At 43.6% G+C, this 21,091-nt stretch overlaps 1 protein-coding gene and 1 pseudogene across 1 annotated transcript; one reads left to right on the forward strand and one right to left on the reverse strand.

Moving 5' to 3' along the window:
* The first annotated feature begins 1,782 nt into the window (after positions 1-1,782).
* Positions 1,783-18,920, forward strand: LOC135553369 (major facilitator superfamily domain-containing protein 1-like; annotated as a pseudogene).
* An 893-nt stretch (positions 18,921-19,813) lies between these two features.
* Positions 19,814-20,821, reverse strand: LOC135553370 (P2Y purinoceptor 4-like). Its single transcript, XM_064985513.1, has one exon. The coding sequence runs from the start codon at positions 20,819-20,821 to the stop codon at positions 19,814-19,816; it is 1,008 nt and encodes a 335-aa protein (XP_064841585.1).
* Between the last annotated feature and the right edge of the window lie 270 nt (positions 20,822-21,091).

The following is a 21,091-nucleotide window of genomic DNA, read 5'->3' on the forward strand; positions in this document are numbered from 1 at the left end:
TTTGAAGAGTCTCATCAATCGCTCTGGCATCACTGAAGGCTAACTTCTTAAACCTGGGGTCAAGTGCAGCGGTTTCTGTTAGCACGTGATTATATTCCATTCTGTGGAACTTTCTGTCCATTGATGAACATAGGGTGCCCATCAACTCTGTGCTTACATTTGCTTCTCTCTGGCGGCTGGCTGTGATTCGCTGCAGACCCTTACACAGGAGTATCATTTTTGAGGCTGTCACATAGCTGAAAAGAGAGAACAGTAACTTATTAGATCAGGTTCATGTTTTGTCTACTGATACTACAATCTCATCTAATGCTCGTATACATATATAATACTGGATTAAATAATGATGTAGTAATAACTGCTTACTGTACCTCTCTCAACTGATCTCCACAGTGACCTGCTCAAAGGGTTCCAGGACTCTGCACACCTCCTCCACCACCTCCCATTCCTCTTGGGTCAGAGCATCAACAGGTGTATTGACAATGGCCAGGATAGAGATGATGGCATCCTTTGACTGAAGAAATTGCTTCAACATATAAAATGTTAAATTCCACCTTGTAGTGCAGTCTTGTTTAGGCCTCAGCTCAGGCATCCCCATCTGGCATTGTGTAGACTTGAGTTTCTCAGCATCTACTCTGCTCCTGTGGAAGTATTCCACAGCTGCTTTCACTTTGTCCACAGTGGGCTTCATCACCTTCAGAGCATCTGTTACGATCAGGTTGATTGTGTGAGCAAGACATGGATGATGGGTCCATTTAAACATTTTCATGGCTTTGGTTGTTAGCTGCATTGTCGCTAACACAACAGACCACTTTTCCATCTACTTGCCATTCTCTGGCCACTCTCAACAGTTCCTCTGCCAAGTTCTCTGAGGTATGTCTGTCACTGAACTCAAAGCAGTCCAGAAGACAGCTAGACATCGAAAAATCTTCAATGAAGTGACATGTAACCGACATGTAAGAAGTGGTTACCCTTGATGTCCTGCAGTCAGTGGTTAGTCAAACTGCAGTAGCTTTTTGGACTCTTTCCCACACTGAAGCCTGTGTGCTCTCGTACAGTTGTGGAATAAGTGATTTTGAAAGGGGTTTCCTGCTTGGAATTGTGTACATTGGATTTAGACTATTGCTATAATTTCTAAAACCTCTCTCCTTCACGATCTAAAATGGCTGGAAATCGGTGGCAATCATTTTAGCCAATGCAATATGAATTTGGCCTTGTTTTGCTACAGACATAGACTTTGGCATAAACTGATCCATAGATAACTGCATTGCTGTGGGTCGCGGATTAGGCCTACTTCACTGAGTGGATACATCTCCACGTGTGGAGGTGCTGGCTCCACCACTATCACTAGCAGGCCCTTAAGTTTCTCAATGCACAAGGTCCTCTACTCCAACAATTAATCCACACATAAAACGGCCAACCGAATCGTTTCTAGTCATCTCTCCTCCTTCCAGGCTTTTTCATATTTGAACTTATATGGTGATTGGCATCTACACTTACCGCGATTACCGGCAAAACATTTTGTCTTTCAATCACCCATGTGGGTATCACCAATGAGGAGATGGGACGTGGGTACCTGCTTCTATAAACCAATGAGGAGATGGGAGAGGCAGGCTAGGAATGACTTCTATTTTAGCCCTTGGCCACGCAGACGCTCGTTGGCGCCGCTAGCAGTGTTTCTACAAAACACAGACGAAGATGGTGGAAGAGCGACAGAAGCTTTTGGACGAGGAAGGGGGTATCTCTTCTTTAGGTCCCAGAAATGAAAGTGGACCGGTCAAACCGATGTCCGCACTCTGTGACCCCAGACGACTGCTTCATCGCATTTTCGTCCTGCTTTTTATGTGCTTTCTCGGATTCGGTGAGCAGTGCGGTTCCATCAACTCTTTGGAGAAAGTTTAGGCTTCATTCAGCTGTCAGAGTAATTGCTTTTGGATATCAGACTTCGTTGAATCGTTGTTAGTTTGGTTATCTTTCACCACGCCGTAGCCTTTTATGACCGTATCAATCAAATCAGAGCGGGTTTAGAATGCAGCGGCACTTTGATGTACCAAACACGATGTATCAATTCTACCCACTAACAGCGTTACTTTGTTTCAGGAAGTTACTTCTGTTACGATAACCCCCTGCTTTGAAGACTCAAGTCATACAGGTGAGGAAGGAGGACTGAAGTTTCCTTCTGACACATGCAGAACTTTGGTGTCATGACACCGTCATGCCACCCTGTCGTCATTGTAGTCTAGCCTGCTGTATGCCAGAGCCTTCCTCCGATGCTTCAATATAGAAACTAACTTTACAAAATGTTTTGTAGTTATTATGGCCCATTGTAATTGTATGTGTAAGTCTACAACATCGTCATGAAGAGTCAAACTTGCAGATAAGTGAAACAAAGCAATGTTTGGTGTTCTGTCGGCACTAACAAGGAACTGGCTCATTAGAACTAGAATAGGTATGTTTCTCTATCGCTGTACTCAAAGATTTTCTAATACTGTAAACAGACCAATATCAGGTCATAGTTAGTGTATGGTTGGTCCATGCACTCAGAGTTCATATTTGTGTTTTCCTGCCTCTTTGTTTTACTTTTTCTAGAAATGTGGGCTTCCAATGCACTGACATTCTCTTTCCTCTCTGTTCTACACCAGGACATGAAGCTCAACACATCCATGTTCATGCAGCTTTTTGCCTGGTACTCCTGGCCTAACGTGTTGCTCTGTTTCCTGGGGGGCTTCCTGCGCGACAGGGTCTTTGGCATCAGGTAGGACTACAGGTTACTAATGAAACACTACTGTACTAGCACATCATCCCTACATGTTGTTTATTGCCATCCAAGGACAACAGCTTTGTACAGACGCAGACATGCTATTTAACCTCTTGCCTCCAGTGACAACCTGGTTACAGTCACACAACTCATGCATAGTGCTGTGCTGCTCAGAGCAAAAACTGCATGTGTACATTTCGTAGATACGGTGAGGTTTACACAATATGGACCTAGTACGTCACATTTATATAATATGACAAGGGATTCTGTAATCATTCTGGTGCAGATTCCTGTTGGAGGTGTGTTTTCCCCCACACTCTCCTCCATGGACAATACAGCCCGTTTACCCACTAATATGGGTAGTGTTTTTCTTCCAGTGCTCTAGTAGGAAATCCCTAGTCTCACCATAAACCTCTGACAACAAAAGATGCTGAGGTAATTTGTGTGTGTGTGTGGAGGATTAATCTGAATCTATGATGAACTAGGGCAGTCATCTCCAGCAACACAAGGAGAGATAACATTGTGATGAACATGTTCATATTCACTTCATATAATCCCCAACTTAGTTTCTGTCACTGTGCTTCTCCTATCCTGTTAGGCTAGGAACGATAATCTTCACCTTGTTTGTCTGCGTTGGACAGGTAGGTAAACACCACATGATGGAGATGTATTTGAGAGCTGCTCTACTTCAAAATATGTTCCAGTGGTGTCATGTACTTGTATAAAAATACTTTAAAGTACAGAAGTCGTTTTTTGGAGTATCTGTACTTCACATTTTATATGACTGTTCAGACATTTGGGCCTCCCACTCCTCTTTCTATTCTGGTTAGGGCCAGTTTGCGCTGTTCTTTGAAGGGAGTAGTACACACCGTTGTACGAGATCTTCAGTTTCTTGGCAATTTCTCACATGAATACACATTTCTGACTGAGTTTCAGAAGAAAGGTCTTTGTTTCTGGCCATTTTGAGCCTGTAATCAATTCCACAAATGTTGAACCACAGATGCTCAACTAGTCTAAAGAATGCCAGTTTTATTGCTTCTTTAATCAGGACAACAGTTTTCAGCAGTGCTAACATAATTGCAAAAGGGTTTTCTAATGATCAATTAGCCTTTTAAAATGATAAACTTGGATTAGCTAACACAACATGCCACTGGAACACAGAAGTGATGGTTGCTGATAATGGGCCTCTTTGTGCCTATGTAGATATTCCATTTAAAAAATCTGCCATTTCCAGCTACAATAGTCATTTACAACATTACAATGTCTACACTGTATTTCTGATCAATTTGATGTTATTGGACAAAAAATGGTATTTTCTTTCAAAATTAAGGACATTTCTAAGTGACCCCAAACCTGAACTATTGTGTGTGAACACAGTTGAAGTCGGAAGTTTACTTACACTTTTGTTAGGCTAATTGACTTCATTTGAGTCCATTGGAGGTGTACCTGTGGATGTATTTCAAGGCCTACCTTCAAATTCAATGTCTCGTTGCTTGACGTCATGGGAAAAACAAAATAAATCAGCTAAGACCTCAGAAAAAAATGTAGACCACAAGTCCGGTTAATCCTTGGGAGAAATGTTAGAAATGCCTGAAGGTACCACATTCATCTATACAAATATTAGTATGCAAGTATAAACACCATGGGACCACGCAGAGATGAACGTACCTTGGTGCGAAAAGTGCAAATCAATCCCAGAACAACAGCAAAGGACCTTGTGAAGATGCTGAAGGAAACAGGTAGTATCTAACTCCACAGTAAAACAAGCCCTGTATAGACATAACCTGAAAGGCTGCTCAGCAAGGAAGAAGCCACTGCTCCAAAACCGCCACAAAGAAGCCAGACTACTGTTTGCAACTGCACATGGGGACAAATGTCATACTTTTTGGAGAAATGTCCTCTGGTCTGATGAAACAAAAATAGAACTGTTTTGCCATAATGACCATTTATGTTTTGAGGGAAAAAGGGGATGCTTGCAAGCCGAACAACATCATCCCAACCGTGAAGCACAGAGGTGGCAGCATCATGTTGTGGGGGTAACGCAAGAATACTTCCAAAGTTGTGGCAAAATGGCTTAAGGACAACAAAGTCAAGGTATTGGAGTTGCCATCACAACACCCTGACCTCAATCCCATAGAAAACTTGTGGACAGAACTGAAAAAGCATGTGTGAGCAAGGAGGCCTACAAACCTGACTCAGATACACCAGCTCTGTCAGGAGGAATGGGCCAAAATTCACCCAACTTATTGTGGAAGGCTACCAGAAATGTTTGACCCAAGTTTAAATTGTTTAAGGCAATGCTACCAAATACTAATTGATTGTATGTAAACTTCTGACCCACTGGGAATGTGATGAAAGAAATAAAAGCTGAAATAAATCACTCTACTATTATTCTGACATTTCACTTTCTTAAAATCAAATGGTGATCCTAACTGACCTTATACAGGGAATTGTTACTAGGATTTAATTTCAGGAATTGTGAAACAGTTTTTAAATGTATTTGGCTAACGTGTATGTAAACTTCTGACTTCAGCTGTACATACATTCAAATTGTGCCATCTGGTTTGCTTAATATAAGGAATTTGATGTAGAACTTTTACTTGTAACTTTTACTGAAGTATGACAATTGTACTTCTTCCTGCACTGTACTTAAGTACATTTAAAACCAGATACTTTTTTACTCACGTAGTAATTTACTGGGGGACTTTTGCTTGAGTCATTTTCTATTAACTTCTTATGGCCAAAAACCAGGGAAAATGCAGCGCGGGCAAATTCAAATAAAATGATAACAATCAAACTTTCATTAAATCACACATGTAAGATACTAAATTAAAGCTACACTCGTGAATCCACCCAACATGTTAGATTTTTTAAAAGGCTTTTCGGTGAAAGCATAAGACGCTATTATCTGATGATAGCCCAGCAGTAAACAGAGGGTAGCATATTTCAACCCTGCAGGCGCTACACAAAACACAGAAATAAATATAAAACATGCCTTACCTTTGACGAGCTTCTTTTGTTGGCACTCCAATATGTCCCATAAACATCACAATTGGTCCTTTTTGTTCGATTAATTCCGTCCATATATATCCAAAATGTCCATTTATTTGGCGCGTTTGATCCAGAAAAAAACAGCTTACAAATTGCGCAACGTCACTACAAAATATTTTAAAAGTTGCCTGTAAACTTTACCAAAACATTTCAAACTACTTTTGTAATAAAATTTTAGGTATTTTTTAAATGTTAATAATTGATCAAATTGAAGACGGATTTATCTGTGTTCAATACAGGAAGACAACAAACCAAGCTACTTTTCAAGTCTTGCGCAACTCTCAACAGTGTTACGCAGTTCCTAGATGGCCATACTACTTCATTGCACAAAGGAATAACCTCAACCAAATTCCAAAGACTGGTGACATCCAGGAGGAACTGAAAAGTTCCTAAGAAATATTGTTTCCAAATGAGAACTCACTGAACAGACAGAGACCTCAAAAAAAAATCTGAATGGTTAGTCCTCGAGTTTTGCCTGCTACATAAGTTCTGTTATACTCACAGACATGATTCAAACAGTTTTAGAAACTTCAGTGTTTTCTATCCAAATCTACTAACAATATCCATATCTTATATTCTTGGCATGAGTAGCAGGAAGTTGAAATTGGGCATGCTATTTATCCAAAAGTGAAAATGCTGCCCCCTATACCTTAAGTTAAGCTATCTTTACTTTTCAGCATGCCTGTTGTGTTTTTTCCATCACTGTGTATTTCCACAGGTTATAGTTGCTGTTGGGGCACTTCTAGATCTATTCTGGTTAATGGAGATTGGACGCTTTGTTTGGGTAAGATGCTTTTTAGAGCTTGTCCTTGCTACAGCTCCAAGCCACTTCTCTCCCCCAAACTAAGTGCTCTCTCTGGGTAGGATCGGCGGTGAGTCCCTGGCGGTGGCCCAGAACACCTATGCAGTGAACTGGTTCAAAGGGAAGGAACTCAACCTGGTGTTTGGTCTTCAGCCCAGCGTGGCCAGGCTGGTAAGAACACGCTGGAAGCTATGTATTACACTGTATATAAATACAGAAGCAAATACTTAAGGCGTTATTTATGTGGCTGATCAGGGAGTGTTGGCTTGTCTCCTCTCCCTCAGGGTAGCACGGTCAACATGAACATCATGGGCTCGGTGTACAACCGTGTCGCTGACCTGGTAGGCTCGACAGGACACACCACTCTGGGAGTCTCACTCATGACCGGTGAGTTAAGTGTGTGTGTTGGTGATGCGTGGGTCAGCTGTTTGTTCACCCACCTGCAACTGATGATAACCCATCCGCAACCACCCGACCTATATCTGCTAAAGAGAAAATCTGAGGCCCGCACCTGACCCTTACCCGCAGATATCCAAAATGCGCTGTGCAGTTTGTTTTTATTTTCTTCTTAAACAATTTTTTGAACCATTACATTTCTCTTGAGCATTTAAAAAGGCTTGCGCCTATTGAACAGTAGCCTATTATTTTACTAAAACAAAATGTGAAACTGTGAATGGACATCTTGTTGGCAAACTGCCTGTCTGGGCTAACATACCGGTATATGAATTATTTGGAAAAAAGAAATATCTCATGAAAAAATAGGTTTAGAAAATAAATAGATTATAACACACCAAAGTTTAGAAAATCTAAGTACCAACTGTCCAGTTATGAGGGTATAATTGTGTACTCTGTCTTGCTTTTTTTTGCAGCACTGTTAAGAAATGGAATAGGGTCCACTGTGCCAGGTTTCAGGTTGCGACTGGATTCAACAACGCGCCCAACAGTGCTGAAGATGTGTTCACTCGATGTGCTTGATGCTGGAACGCAGAGAATTCTCTTTGCAAGAGTCCAGAGTTAAGCTGCTTCTCCCAGAAAGCAAGCAAACTTTCCCTAACACAATCCGCCAGGGAAAAGTGAGTGCTCTGGATTTCGTCGATCTCTTTGACTTCTGTCTTGTCCTCCCGCTCAGTCAAGTTAAATCTTGGTCTATTTATGGAGTAGTTGCTTGTGCTTCCAACTGTAATGTCAATATTTTTCAATACATTATTTGGCTATTAGGCCATGAGGCATGGTGACACAATTTAGCAAGTAATGGGTCTATGAATATCCATAACCTACTAGTTTAGGCTTACCTAATGATTCAGGCCTATAGCAGTCTAAATCATAAAAATACCTAATAAGAATAGATTATTATTATTTGTTATCTTGGATGAAATCCTATGTCCGTGGTGCTGCAACTCCATCAGCGTCGACACAAGGCACCGTGGCTGGACAGGTCCGTGGTGCTGAAACTTGACTGGCTCTGTCAGTCTCCTGGCTTGGTCGTACATAGTGGCTCGTTCTTTGTTGAGGTGCATCTTCAGTGTTTTGAATTTTGGTCACAGGAATGTGGCGAGTTTCCGAGTGGGAGTGAGCAGCGTCTTCTCGGTGAGGACCTTTGATGCCTGCGCGTAGAGTGGATCCCCGCGTAGAGTGGATCCCCGTGTGTTGTTTTAGTTTGTAAAACCAGAGCATCACCAAATGTAAAGCGGGGTACTTCCCTCCTTCTAGCTCTAAAAATGTTGCCTTGAAGACTGACAGGAAGTCGATGAGTACTCAGCTCATCCTGGTAAATGCCCTTAATTCAACCCAGTTGGTCTCTGTCCTTGAGCAATTGCCGTATTTCTGTTTACTGCTTGCTGACCGACTTCAGCATGTCGGCCTTCAACCTCCACGCTGGTGATGACAACGCAACTTTTCAGTTGCCAATCGTCGGTCCAAAAATGGCGCGTAAGCACGGTGTCTGCTCTTCTCTTGAAATCATCCGTCCACATGTCTGTGGTGATGGCAACGCCACCGTCATCTAAAGTGTTTTTTTATTTCAGACAGCGTAGCCTTCTCAGTTGCAGCCTGTTTGGCTCTTTCGCACACTGTCTCTTCTGTGCCGGATCATAGAGTTGGTGTTGACCGCTCTATAACAGGCTCCAATGTTAATAAGTCCCTGTGCCATGGAGGTGAAGCCCTTTCCCGAAAACAATGTCCACACTGTAACGGTTTTGACTTGAGGTTATTATTTATAGGGGTGCCAGGTAGGTTTTGCCTACCAGAGAAAACATTGGTTTCTCCTTGTGGTTTGGGAGGGAATGAGTCCCATCTGGTCCGTCAAGTCTACACCAATACAAAGGACTTATGCAAAAGTCAGGATGGAAATAAACTTCTCATACACCCTTAAAACATTGGAAAGAACTTCAAAAACAACTATTCTTTTGCGTGGGTTGTATTAGCAACATCAATGATTACACACACATATTATTATATCACAATGAGTTCTGGTTCTTCTAGAAATGTCCTGTACCTCGGGCCTAAAAAGAGTCCAGCCCGGTAAAGGAGTTCAGGGAACAATGTTTGTCCGTTCATTCAAGTGTAGCGTAAACCCAGTATTAATCATACAATCCATATAACAATTATTTTACCACAGAACTTTAAGAGAGGTGTAGTCCATGGAAGCAAAGAGTGGATCCGATCCTGGATAAACTCAATTAGGCTACAAAACACAAGTTTAACGGCAACAAAACAACGGAATCGAGAAGCCTCGGAACTGAGGGTTGAACACATCCTCATTCATGTCTCCATAAAAAACAAACACTTTTGCGCAGCTGATGCTGCATATTTAATTGGGAATTAAAGGGAAAGCGCCCTATTGGGAGGAGCTGCACTGAGACGGTTCAGAAAAATTCAGGGCCGTCACAACACAAACATCACCGAACTTGTATGTCACCTGCGGTGGTACCGTTTTGCTGTCAGAGTACATGCTGGTACGCGGTTCGGCTGGTTGGGCCTGCTCTGTCTGCAGGTATGACGGGCCATATTTGAAGTCTTGTGACTGTCTAATTTGTATAGTGCCTCAATCATCACACAGGCTGCACTGCTATCATCCTCTTTTACCTAAAAAGCACTCCAGGAATCCGAGGTCCACAATAATTGTTTTTGTTTAGAGAGGACACGGGGGGGGACACTGGGGGGAGGACACTGGGGGGGGGGAGGGGACACTGGGGGGGGGGAGGGGACACTGGGGGGAGGAGGGGACACTGGGGGGAGGAGGGGACACTGGAGGGGGGGACACGAGGGGACACGGGGACACTGGGGGGGGGGCACTGGGGGAGGAGGGGACACGAGGGGACACGGGGACACTGGGGGGAGGAGGAGGGGACACTGGGGAGGAGGAGGGGACACTGGGGAGGAGGAGGGGACACTGGGGGAGAGACAGGGGGAGGAGAGAGACAAATGACAGACAAAATGAGAAAAAAATCCAGAAAATCACATTGTAGGATTTTTTAATTAATTTATTTGCAAATTATGGTGGAAAATAAGTATTTGGTCACCTACAAACAAGCAAGATTTCTGGCTCTCACAGACCTGTAACTTCTTCTTTAAGAGGCTCCTCTGTCCTCCACTCGTTACCTGTAATAATGAAACCTGTTTGAACTTGTTATCAGTATAAAAGACACCTGTCCACAACCTCAAACAGTCACACTCCACTATGGCCAAGACCAAAGAGCTGTCAAAGGACACCAGAAACAAAATTGTAGACCTGACCCGGCTGGGAAGACTGAATCTGCAATAGGTAAGCAGCTTGGTTTGAAGAAATCAACTGTGGGAGCAATTATTAGGAAATGGAAGACATACAAGACCACTGATAATCTCCCTCGATCTGGGGCTCCATGCAAGATCTCACCCCGTGGGGTCAAAATGATCACCAAAACGTTGAGCAAAAATCCCAGAACCACACGGGGGGAGCTAGTGAATGACCTGCAGAGAGCTGGGACCAAAGTAACATTAAAGATTAAATGTGGCTGGGTCTTTCAGCATGACAATGATCCCAAACACACCGCCTGGGCAACAAAGGAGTGGCTTCGTAAGAAGCATTTCAAGGTCCTGGAGTGGCCTAGCCAGTCTCCAGATCTCAACCCCATAGAAAATCTTTGTAGGGAGTTGAAAGTCCGTGTTGCCCAGCAACAGCCCCAAAACATCACTGCTCTAGAGGAGATCTGCATGGAGGAATGGGCCAAAATACCAGCAACAGTGTGTGAAAACCTTGTGAAGACTTACAGAAAACGTTTTTGACCTCTGTCATTGCCAACAAAGGGTATATAACAAAGTATTGAGAAACTTTTGTGATTGACCAAATACTTATTTTCCACCATAATTTTGCAAATAAATTCATTAAAAATCCTACAATGTGATTTTCTGGATTTTTTTTCTCATTTTGTGTGTCATAGTTGAAGTGTACCAATGATGAAAATTACAGGCCTCTCATCTTTTTAAGTGGGAGAACTTGCACAATTGGTGGCTGACTAAATACTTTTTTGCCCCACTGTATATACACTGCTCAAAAAAATAAAGGGAACACTAAAAATAACACATCCTAGATCTGAATGAATGAAATATTCTTATTAAATTATTTTTTCTTTACATAGTTGAATGTGCTGACAGCAATCACACATTATCAATGGAAATCAAATTTATCAACCCATGGAGGTCTGGAATTGGAGTCACACTCAAAATTAAAGTGGAAAACCACACTGAGGCTCAGTAGTGTGTGTGGCCTCCACGTGCCTGTATGACCTCCCTACAACGCCTGGGCATGCTCCTGATGAGGTGTCGGATGGTCTCCTGAGGGATCTCCTCCCAGACCTGGACTAAAGCATCCGCCAACTCTTGGACAGTCTGTGGTGCAACGTGGCGTTGGTGGATGGAGCGAGACATGATGTTCCAGATGTGCTCAATTGGATTCAGGTCTGGAGAAAGGGCGGGCCAGTCCATAGCATCAATGCCTTCCTCTTGCAGGAACTGCTGACACACTCCAGCCACATGAGGTCTAGCATTGTCTTGCATTAGGAGGAACCCAGGGCCAACCTTACCAGCATATGGTCTCACAATGGGTCTGAGGATCTCATCTCGGTACCTAATGGCAGTCAGGCTACCTCTGGCGAGCACATGGAGGGCTGTGCGGCCCCCCAAAGAAATGCCACCCCACACCATGACTGACCCACCGCCAAACCGGTCATGCTGGAGGATGTTGCTGGCAGCAGAACGTTCTCCACGGCGTCTCCAGACTCTGTCACTTCTGTCACATGTGCTCAGTGTGAACCTGCTTTCATCTGTGAAGAGCACAGGGCGACAGTGGCGAATTTGCCAATCTTGGTGTTCTCTGGCAAATGCCGAACGTCCTGCACGGTGTTGGGCTGTAAGCACAACCCCCCGACCTGTGGACGTCGGGCCCTCATACCACCTTCATGGAGTCTGTTTCTGACCGTTTGAGCAGACACATGCACATGTGTGGCCTGCTGGAGGTCTTTTTGCAGGGCTCTGGCAGTGCTCCTCCTGCTCCTCCTTGCACAAAGGCGGAGGTAGTGGTCCTGCTGCTGGGTTGTTGCCCTCCTACGGCCTCCTCCACGTCTCCTGATGTACTGGCCTGTCTCCTGGTAGCGCCTCCATGCTTTGGACCCTACGCTGACAGACACAGCAAACCTTCTTGCAACATCTCGCATTGATGTGCCATCCTGGATGAGCTGCACTACCTGAGCCAGTTGTGGGGGTTTTAGACATGCTACCACTAGAGTGAAAGCAACGCCAGCATTCAAAAGTGACCAAAACCTCAGCCAGGAAGCATAGGAACTGAGAAGTGGTCTGTGGCCACCACCTGCAGAACCACTCCTTTATTGGGGGTGTCTTGCTAATTGCCTATTTCCACCGGTTGTCTTCCATTTGCACAACAGCATGTGAAATTTAGTGTCAATCAGTGTTGCTTCCTAAGTGGAGAGTTTGATTTCACAGAAGTGTGATTGACTTGGAGTTACATTGTTGTTTAACTGTTCCCTTTATTTTTTGAGCAGTGTATATATCACACACACACACACACAGAGCTCTGGAAAAAATTGAGACAACTGCAAAATGATCAGTTTGTCTGGATTTACTATTTATAGGTACTGTATGTATTAGTTAAAATGAACACTTTCGTTTTATTCTATAAACTACTGACAACATTTCTCCCAAATTCCAAATAAAAATATTGTCTTTTAGAACTTTTATTTGCAGAAAAGGACAACTTGTTTAACAAAAAAGATGCAGAATAATGCAATGAAAATACTTAGGAAGAGTTCAGAAATCAATATTTGTTGGAATAACCCTGATTTTCAACCACAGCTTTCATGTGTCTTGTCATGCTCTCCATCAGTCTTCCACATTGATGTTGGGTGACTTTATGCCACTCCTGGCGCAAACATTCAAGCAGCTCAGCTTTGTTTGATGGCTTGTGACCATCCATCTTCCTCTTGATCACATTCCAGAGGTTTTCAATGGGGTTCAGGTCTAGAGATTGGGCTGGCCATGACAGGGTCTTGATCTGCTGGTCCTCCATCCACACCTTGATTGACCTAGCTGTGTGGCGTGGAGCATTGTCCTGCTGGAAAAACCAATCTTCAGAGTTGGGGGACGTTGTCAGAGCAGAAGGAAGCATGTTTTCTTCCAGGACAACCTTGTACGTGGCTTGATTCATGAGTCCTTCAGGAAGACAAATCTGCCCGATTGCAGCCTTGCCAAAGCACCCCCAGATCATCACCAATCCTCCACTAAATTTCACAATGGGTGTGAGACCTGGAGAGGCTTTCAAGCCACACTGACTCACACCCAATTTGGTGGAGGATCAGTCTGATAACACTGCCTCTTTTTTTTGTTATTTTGACCAGTTGTCATTTTCTGCAAATAAATGTTCTAAATTACAATATTTTTATTTGGAATTTGGGAGAAATGTTGTCAGTAGTTTTATAGAATAATTACAGTGGCGATGCCTGCTGAGCAAATAAATGTCAAATACAAATTGTCAGACTCAAGTCACCCAAGTCAGACTGTTCACTCTGCTACAGCACGGCAAGCGTTATCGGAGCGCCAAGTCTAGGACCAAAAGGCTCCTTAACAGCTTCTACCCACAAGCCATAGGACTACTGAACAACTAATCAAATGGCCACCGGACTATCTTCTATTCCCCCCACCCCTTTGTTTTTACACTGCTGCTACTCGCTGTTTATTATCAATGCATAGTCACTAGGCGCTGCATCTTAGTGCAAGAAGCATCACTGCAGTCCCTGGTTCGAATCCAGGCTGCATCACATCTGGCCACAATTGGCCCAGCGTCTTCCGGGGTAGGCCGTCATTGTAAATAACAATTTGTTCTCAACTGACTTGCCTAGTGAAATAAAGGTTAAATAAAGGTAATAGCAGCATAAAGAGTACATTGGTCTGAGCTGTGAGTATTGCCAATAGGACAGGAGCAGGGATGTGCTTAATGCGGTGGTGGGATATGTTACAGTGATCGTATGGACAGACTCTGGTCTGCTGTGACTGACTGTCCTCTCACCTCTGTCTGTCTTCCCCTTGCAGGGTTTTCTTCATTGAAAAGTTAAACTTCTCACCAGCTGAAGCAGGAGCAATCAACAGGTAACGCACAGCACTTCATCCCAGTCTGAGATGCTAGAGTAATTCAATAAGATGAGTGATCCCATTTGGACGGAGTGAGGCCTGTGTTAGTTCTTCAAAATGAGGTTTGTTTTAGTTCTCCTCACCTCAGGCTAAGAACTGCCACAACACATTGTAACTATATGTTTCTCTATCCCCCTTCTAAACACTTTCTCCTTTTCTCTTCCTTCTCCTCCTCCCTTCCTCTCCCTCCGTATCCCTCTCTCCACCCTCTTCTTCTCTCCCAGTATTGTGTACATCATCTCAGCCCCAGCCTCTCCTGTGTTGGGCTTCATGGTGGACAGGATAGGGAAGAATAATCTGGGTGCTGTGTGCCGTCGTCACGATGCTCATAGCCCACATGTTGCTCGCCTTCACCTTCTGGAACCCCTGGATCGCCATGGTGATGACCATTCTCCATTCGGTTACCATTAGAATGGTACAGAGTGGTTCACAGCAAAATATGCCCTTGGGGACATTTAGTAGTATATTCACTAGACACCTGGTGTTTGCAGTGATGAGCAACCTTGGATCACTGGCTCCTTGAACACTCAATTTGTTTAGTCCTCCAAGACAGTCAGATTTTCAATGAGTTTATATATAGAATGTAGAATGTATATAATGTAGTTGTATTGTGACTGGGTAACCAGGTATAGTGAATGGTGTTGATAACAGTACTGTGTGTCTGTGTCCTCCAGTCACTGTTGGGTTTGTCCTACTCCCTGCTGGCCTGTGCCCTGTGGCCCATGGTGGCCTTCGTGGTGCCAGAGCATCAGCTGGGGACAGCCTATGGCTTGTAAGTATACTTGCTCCTACCCACCCCTTCTGTCTGACCAGAAAACGTCCTCATACCTACAGGCTTTTGCATTCTGGCCACAATTATTTGTGCCTATGATGATACTGCTGCTGCTGTTGATGGTGGTGGTGATGATATATGGCATTCCTACCTCCCAGCATGCAGTCCATCCAGAACCTGGGCTTGGCTCTGATCTCCATGGCAGCAGGATCTATTCTGGACAACAAGGGATACCTCTTCCTGGAGGTCTTCTTCAGCACCTGTGTCTGCTGTGAGTAAAACTTTTATGCGTCTGTGTGTGTTGAGTCAACCAATAAATGTCTCTCTCTCTCTCTCTCTCTCTCTCTGTGGCACTGATCGCAGTAGTGATGCTGTACTTTGTTGATTGTCTACGAGGTAAGAGAGATGGAAGCGGGCCTCCTGCTCCCCTGACACCGGTACACCACTCACTGTGGAACGTGCCTTATGATATCATCACTAACCATGCTCTTTGATATCCCTCTCCTGTTCTCTCTCCCCCACCCTTTCTCTTTCTGTCCTTCTCCCTCTGTTTCCTCTCCCTACCACTCTCTCCCCTCCTCTCTCTTCAGGAGGAGATCTGAACCTCTCAGCCTCTGCCCGGGTAAAACTCCTGAAGTGCTCCAATTCAGATTCAGAGTGAGTATCCATGACCTTTCACCTTCCCCCCTCTCTTCCTCTCACACTCAATACACAAGAGCCACTGAACGTTAGGTTCTCAACCCACTCATAAGGAGAAAGGCAAGTTCCTATTATCAGTGTATTATTAAACATCCAACTGGTGCTGGATTTAAAAAAAGCCCGCAACTGTGATATTCTTCAGTAGAGTTCCCAACCTCTCACCTTATCTGAAGGCTCAGAGAAAGTTGTAAGAGAAACTCTACCATATATGATCCCAAGTGGGTTCGTTGAAAACATTTGAGAAAAGCCATTTCAGAGGTTTGTAGTTAACATTCTGAATGAACATGTGCAAGCTTAGTAGATCATATGACTGCTCTGGATTGAGTAAGATGTAGACTTTGTCTAGATAAAGAGTGTATTTGGTGCTCAATCTGCATAATGTTTTCATGTATTGTTTTCTTGCTCCTTAATAACCAATTCTGGCTCTCCTAACTCGCATACACTGTTCCTGAACGCGGTCCGTGTGTGGTCTAACCTGTTTCTGCTCGTGTGTAGCGTTACTGCTCGGCCCAATACCCCTCTCAGCGTCTTCTCTCCTTCCCTCTGTCCTTGTTGACTTGCCCATGCAGATGTGAAAAACGGGTATGAAGTTAAGTTTTCACTTATCAACAATTCAACAAGGGCAGTAGAGAAGGATTTATTTTCTAGTTGGCTTTTGGTGTGTGTGTGAGGCTGTGTGCAGAGTACCCCAGACTAACGCATTGGCCCTGCGCTGTGTTTTCCAGGTGAGCAGGCACACAGTCTTAGGCCACAGCTGTCAATCACCCCCTAAGGAGCCTACTGGCTCCTCATATCTGCACACTGACACATTCCTTCAATGTAACTGACCCCTCCCACCAACATACTGACCCATCACAGTTCAGATGCTGATCCCTCTGCTCTGACATCACATACCGACTCCTCCTCACTGACTCCTCCCTCCTGTGGCTGTGTGAGGGCTGGCTAATGACTGACTGGTGTTTGACTCCTCCTCACTGACTCCTCCCTCCTGTGGCTGTGTGAGGGCTGGCTAATGACTGACTGGTGTTTGACTCCTCCTCACTGACTCCTCCCTCCTGTGGCTGTGTGAGGGCTGGCTAATGACTGACTGGTGTTTGACTCCTCCTCACTGACTCCTCCCTCCTGTGGCTGTGTGAGGGCTGGCTAATGACTGACTGGTGTTTGTGTGCATGCTTTGGAACCTCAAACCTCAGCATCAATCACACTTTAATGTCAGTAGAGTGGGGTACCAGAAAGCACTTTAAGCTGACTTTGAAAGGTTTTTAAATGTCTGTGGAACTAGGCTCCAGGCTGAGTGACTTCTACTTCAGGGATGTAAAGTTCTTCACCGATAATGTACACCTGGATGTGTCTTATTGCTTAGTAAAATCATCTATGCTATAAGAGGTGAACTGGTTCAATATTCTTAGAAAAAATATTTTAAGCATCTCTCTAAAACCAGGGTGTTAGAAAGGACTTAATTGTCCGTCAATGTTATATTATGCATGTTTTGTTAAATGTATATTGTTCAGAAAGGTCTTTACATTTTTACTTCAATTTTTGATCATCTGAAACAAACTGTTGGTGTGCTTAACTTTTAAACACCCACAAATGAATAATCTGTGTAATCATCATGAAGAAAATGTCAAACTGGCAACCGCAAAACCAACCCATCTCCTTTCCCGGCTATTGCATACAGTGAGGTCATTCTCAAGAGTAATCATATACGCATCATCTAGTTTGACAGATTTATGCTGGAGGATTTCAGAATCTGCATTGTGTTAAATTCTTTATAGCGCCGTTCCTTCATTAAATTCCTTTTCTCTTGGCTCGTCATATAGGCTCGTAAAACATGACTCTCTGTCACACCTTCAAGGCTAAGGCAGACCTTGTCAAAGTGATAAACGAATTTAAAGGGGAAACATTTTTGATAGTATTCACCCAATGCATAATTACGTTCCATTTCTTAACTTTTAACTCAAATTTTGAATGCAGCAGTTTTTAGTGACCTTCATGAAAATGACCTGGCTTATGTGTAAGAAGAAGAACTTTGAAGAAACCTAAAACATTGGGAAAGGGGGACACCTAGTCAGTTATACAACTGAATGCATTCAACTTAAATGTGTCTTCTGCATTTAACCCAACCCCTCTGAATCAGAGGTGTGAAGGGCTGACTTAACATTGGCAATTGGGTGGAAACCCTCTTTGCTGTACAACTGAATGAAGGATAACTGTTTTTTTGCTGATGTTTATTGACCACTCTCAGGAAATTGCCAAGAGACACTTTCATGTGTTGAAAACCACTAAATCAAATGATAATTCTGTTAATCACTTTTGATGATAGTTGTTCTATTGTAATGAATGATCACTTCAAATTCTTTAACCCTGAATCAGTTTTCTGCCGGACATCACAAGCTTTAACTAAGTGGCTTTCCGTAGCATAGTATTAGGTCATATTGTGGTGGAGGAAGCCTATCCATATACCACTAAAGTTGTGATGGCTGTTTGTTTGTCTTTGTTAGATCCAGAATAGTCTCTGTGTAAATTGCAATGAGTGCTGTCTGTTTAGAGTTGATCTCTCTAACAGCTCTAAATAACATGTGTTCCCTGGGTACTACTGCCGAGAGCAAAGATCTCCAACCCTGTTCCTGGAGAGAGATTCATATTTTATTTTTTTGCAATAAAAAATTACCTCAAACTACATGTTGTACTTTTAGGCTATTTTAAATTGCCACAGTTCAATGTATGAAGGAATGAAAAAAATGCCTGTTTTTGTTACATATGATGTTCACTGTGTTTGTTAAAGAACATTATCAGGCAATTGTGTTCTTGCCAGAACTGATTGTCATTCTGTCTGATCAAATGTACTTTTATATACTACAGTATTGTCTCAGGACGGCAAATAAACGTTTGTATTTTACCATGATGATTATGCCACTCCCCCTGCTGTCCTTGTAGAGTTGAAAGGTGTCAGAGGGTCAGTCAGCAGACTGGGGAAAAGCTGGCCAAACTCAGGCCCATGTCTGGTTTTGGCCTGCGCAACCGTTACCTGTCCAGACTAGGAGCTCAGGTACACACAACCACCATATGCAGATGGATGCTAAATTCCCTTCTACTTCCTCCAGCTCCCAGATCACTGCTGTACCCCCTGCTCTTCACTGGCACACAGAAGTGTACTGAAGTGATGCGGCCTACTCTGCACAACCCCCCTCAACATAGAAATTCAGTCTGTGTCCATGTCTCTGGACAAAAGGTACAAAATATCCTCCATTACAATGTACTTTCAGGTGTTTATCTGACGTAGAACTGATAAGGTACTGCTCTATTTTGTATATGTTGCTGTGAAGCCACACTTGTGCCTTTTAGTTTATGTATTACCGTTTCTAAGCTAATCACAAAATTACATTTGATGGTGTAAATAAGCTACTATATACATCGTAACTATGTTTGTATCTTGAAAGTGCTATTTGGTGTAATAATGTATGTTTTCCATGCCCTGTGCAGTAAGTGTGAAGTCTTGACTAAGTTTAATTTTTTTGTTGTCTGCATCGCTCTCAGCAATGTGGATATGGTTATCAACTGTGTCAACAGCAGAGGGCACTATTTATCTGCGATACAATATGTTGCATATACCTACAGGTGAGGATATTACCTTCATGACTGAATACAGCCATTACCTTTATTGGTATATGACTGAGAAAAGTGTATGTAAATTGCACTATATTTAAGTGTCAGTAATATATTGAAGGTGTTTACTTTGGTATTGTAATGAGTTCTGTACTTTGTTGTTTGTGAAATGGAAAAACATGTGGTTCCAAAAAGAGAGATGTGCTGTGTGTTATTTCCAGAATAGGGGACAAAGGCCCTTAAGAACACATCAGAGAATCAGTCTTTTAACCTCTTGTCACTTTGACTGAGTGGCAGAGTATAGTCCAGTAGAGGCTAAAATGGACCCATCTGTATGTAGCAGGGCTGCCTGACAAATGGGTAATTCTGTGCCAAAAGGCGTAGAACGAAATGGGTCATTCACCTACTAAAATCAAATAAGAATTCTGACTTGCAGAGAAAAATGAATCAGTCACTGATTTCTGGCAGTACCAGACACGGTGGGTACCATATCTGGCTGTACTGTGCACACCACGGGATGGACTATCTTACTCCTAAATAACTGGGCCCAGAGCTGCTTCCGTTGCCTGTCTGAACCCAGGAAGTACAGCAGTGGATTTGCACAGCTGTTGAAGCTGACCAGGGGTTTCCATATCTTATAGCCGATCATCACCAAGTTGATGACTCTACAGTCACTGGATACATAGACGCGTATGAACAGGCACACAATCCGCGCAATGTGATAAGGCACAAAACACAACACGAACATCAAGCACACCGCCAGAATGGTGCGTATGGACTTGTTTAGATTCTCTGTCCCTACCTGTGAGTTGTCCCTTCCAGCCCGGTAGAGCACTCTCATCATTGAGCAGTAACAGATTATAATAATCATGAAAGGTACCAGAAATCCAACCACGTCTAGAAACATGTCGTAAGGAAAGTAAATATACAACTGGCCAGGGTTGGTCATTTCATAGCACACAGTCATGTTGTTGATGAACCCGGTGTGGGCAAACAAAAGGGTTGGTGATATCTCCAGCATCACCAGGACCCAAACTGAGCCAGACATCAAAACAGCCAGGTTTTTGGTCCTGAACCGGAGTGCCGTAATCGGGTAGCACACACCGAGGAACCGGTGCACGCTGATGCACATGAGGAACATCATGCTGCAGTGGAGGTTCATACAGAAGAAGAATCTGACGACTTTGCAGATTATGTTACCGAAGGGCCATACGTCATCCATGGCATAGCTGACAATGAGCAGCGGCAAGGACAGCACGTACAGCAGGTCAGCCACGGCCAGGTTGGTCAGGTAGATGACAGAGCAGCTCCAGGTCCGGGTCCGGAAGCACACCACCCACAGCAGTGCTCCATTTAGGGTCAGACCCAGAACAAACACCAGGCTGTAGGTCAGTGGGAGCAGGATCCTTTTATAAGAGTCCGAGATCAGACACAAGGTGAAGTTATTGTTCCCATTCATATTGTCACAGCCACATAGGTCACCTGGACGTCTTTTGAAGTCAACTCATCTCTCGTCTCCTCCCTCAGGTCTCCATTGGAGAGCCTCTTTCACCTGGGCGCATCTTCCGTCTGTCTAAAGATGCGTTTTTGAGAAGCTTTACAATTGTTTGAGTTTACCCAAGCTTGTCTTCAGTGATATCCAGCATGAGCTCTCATGCCACACTGCGTAAAGACTGATACATCCAGAGATGGACCCGGCTTTAAAATGACTGAATGCTTGTATCGCTGT

The sequence above is a fragment of the Oncorhynchus masou genome, chromosome 13, assembly GCF_036934945.1.
Source record: "Oncorhynchus masou masou isolate Uvic2021 chromosome 13, UVic_Omas_1.1, whole genome shotgun sequence".
Taxonomy (NCBI): domain Eukaryota; kingdom Metazoa; phylum Chordata; class Actinopteri; order Salmoniformes; family Salmonidae; genus Oncorhynchus; species Oncorhynchus masou.

What these genes read in the sequence shown, in the direction of transcription:
- LOC135553370 (XM_064985513.1), bottom strand. Translation starts at nt 20,821, where the DNA reads ATGAATGGGAACAATAACTTCACCTTGTGTCTGATCTCGGACTCTTAT.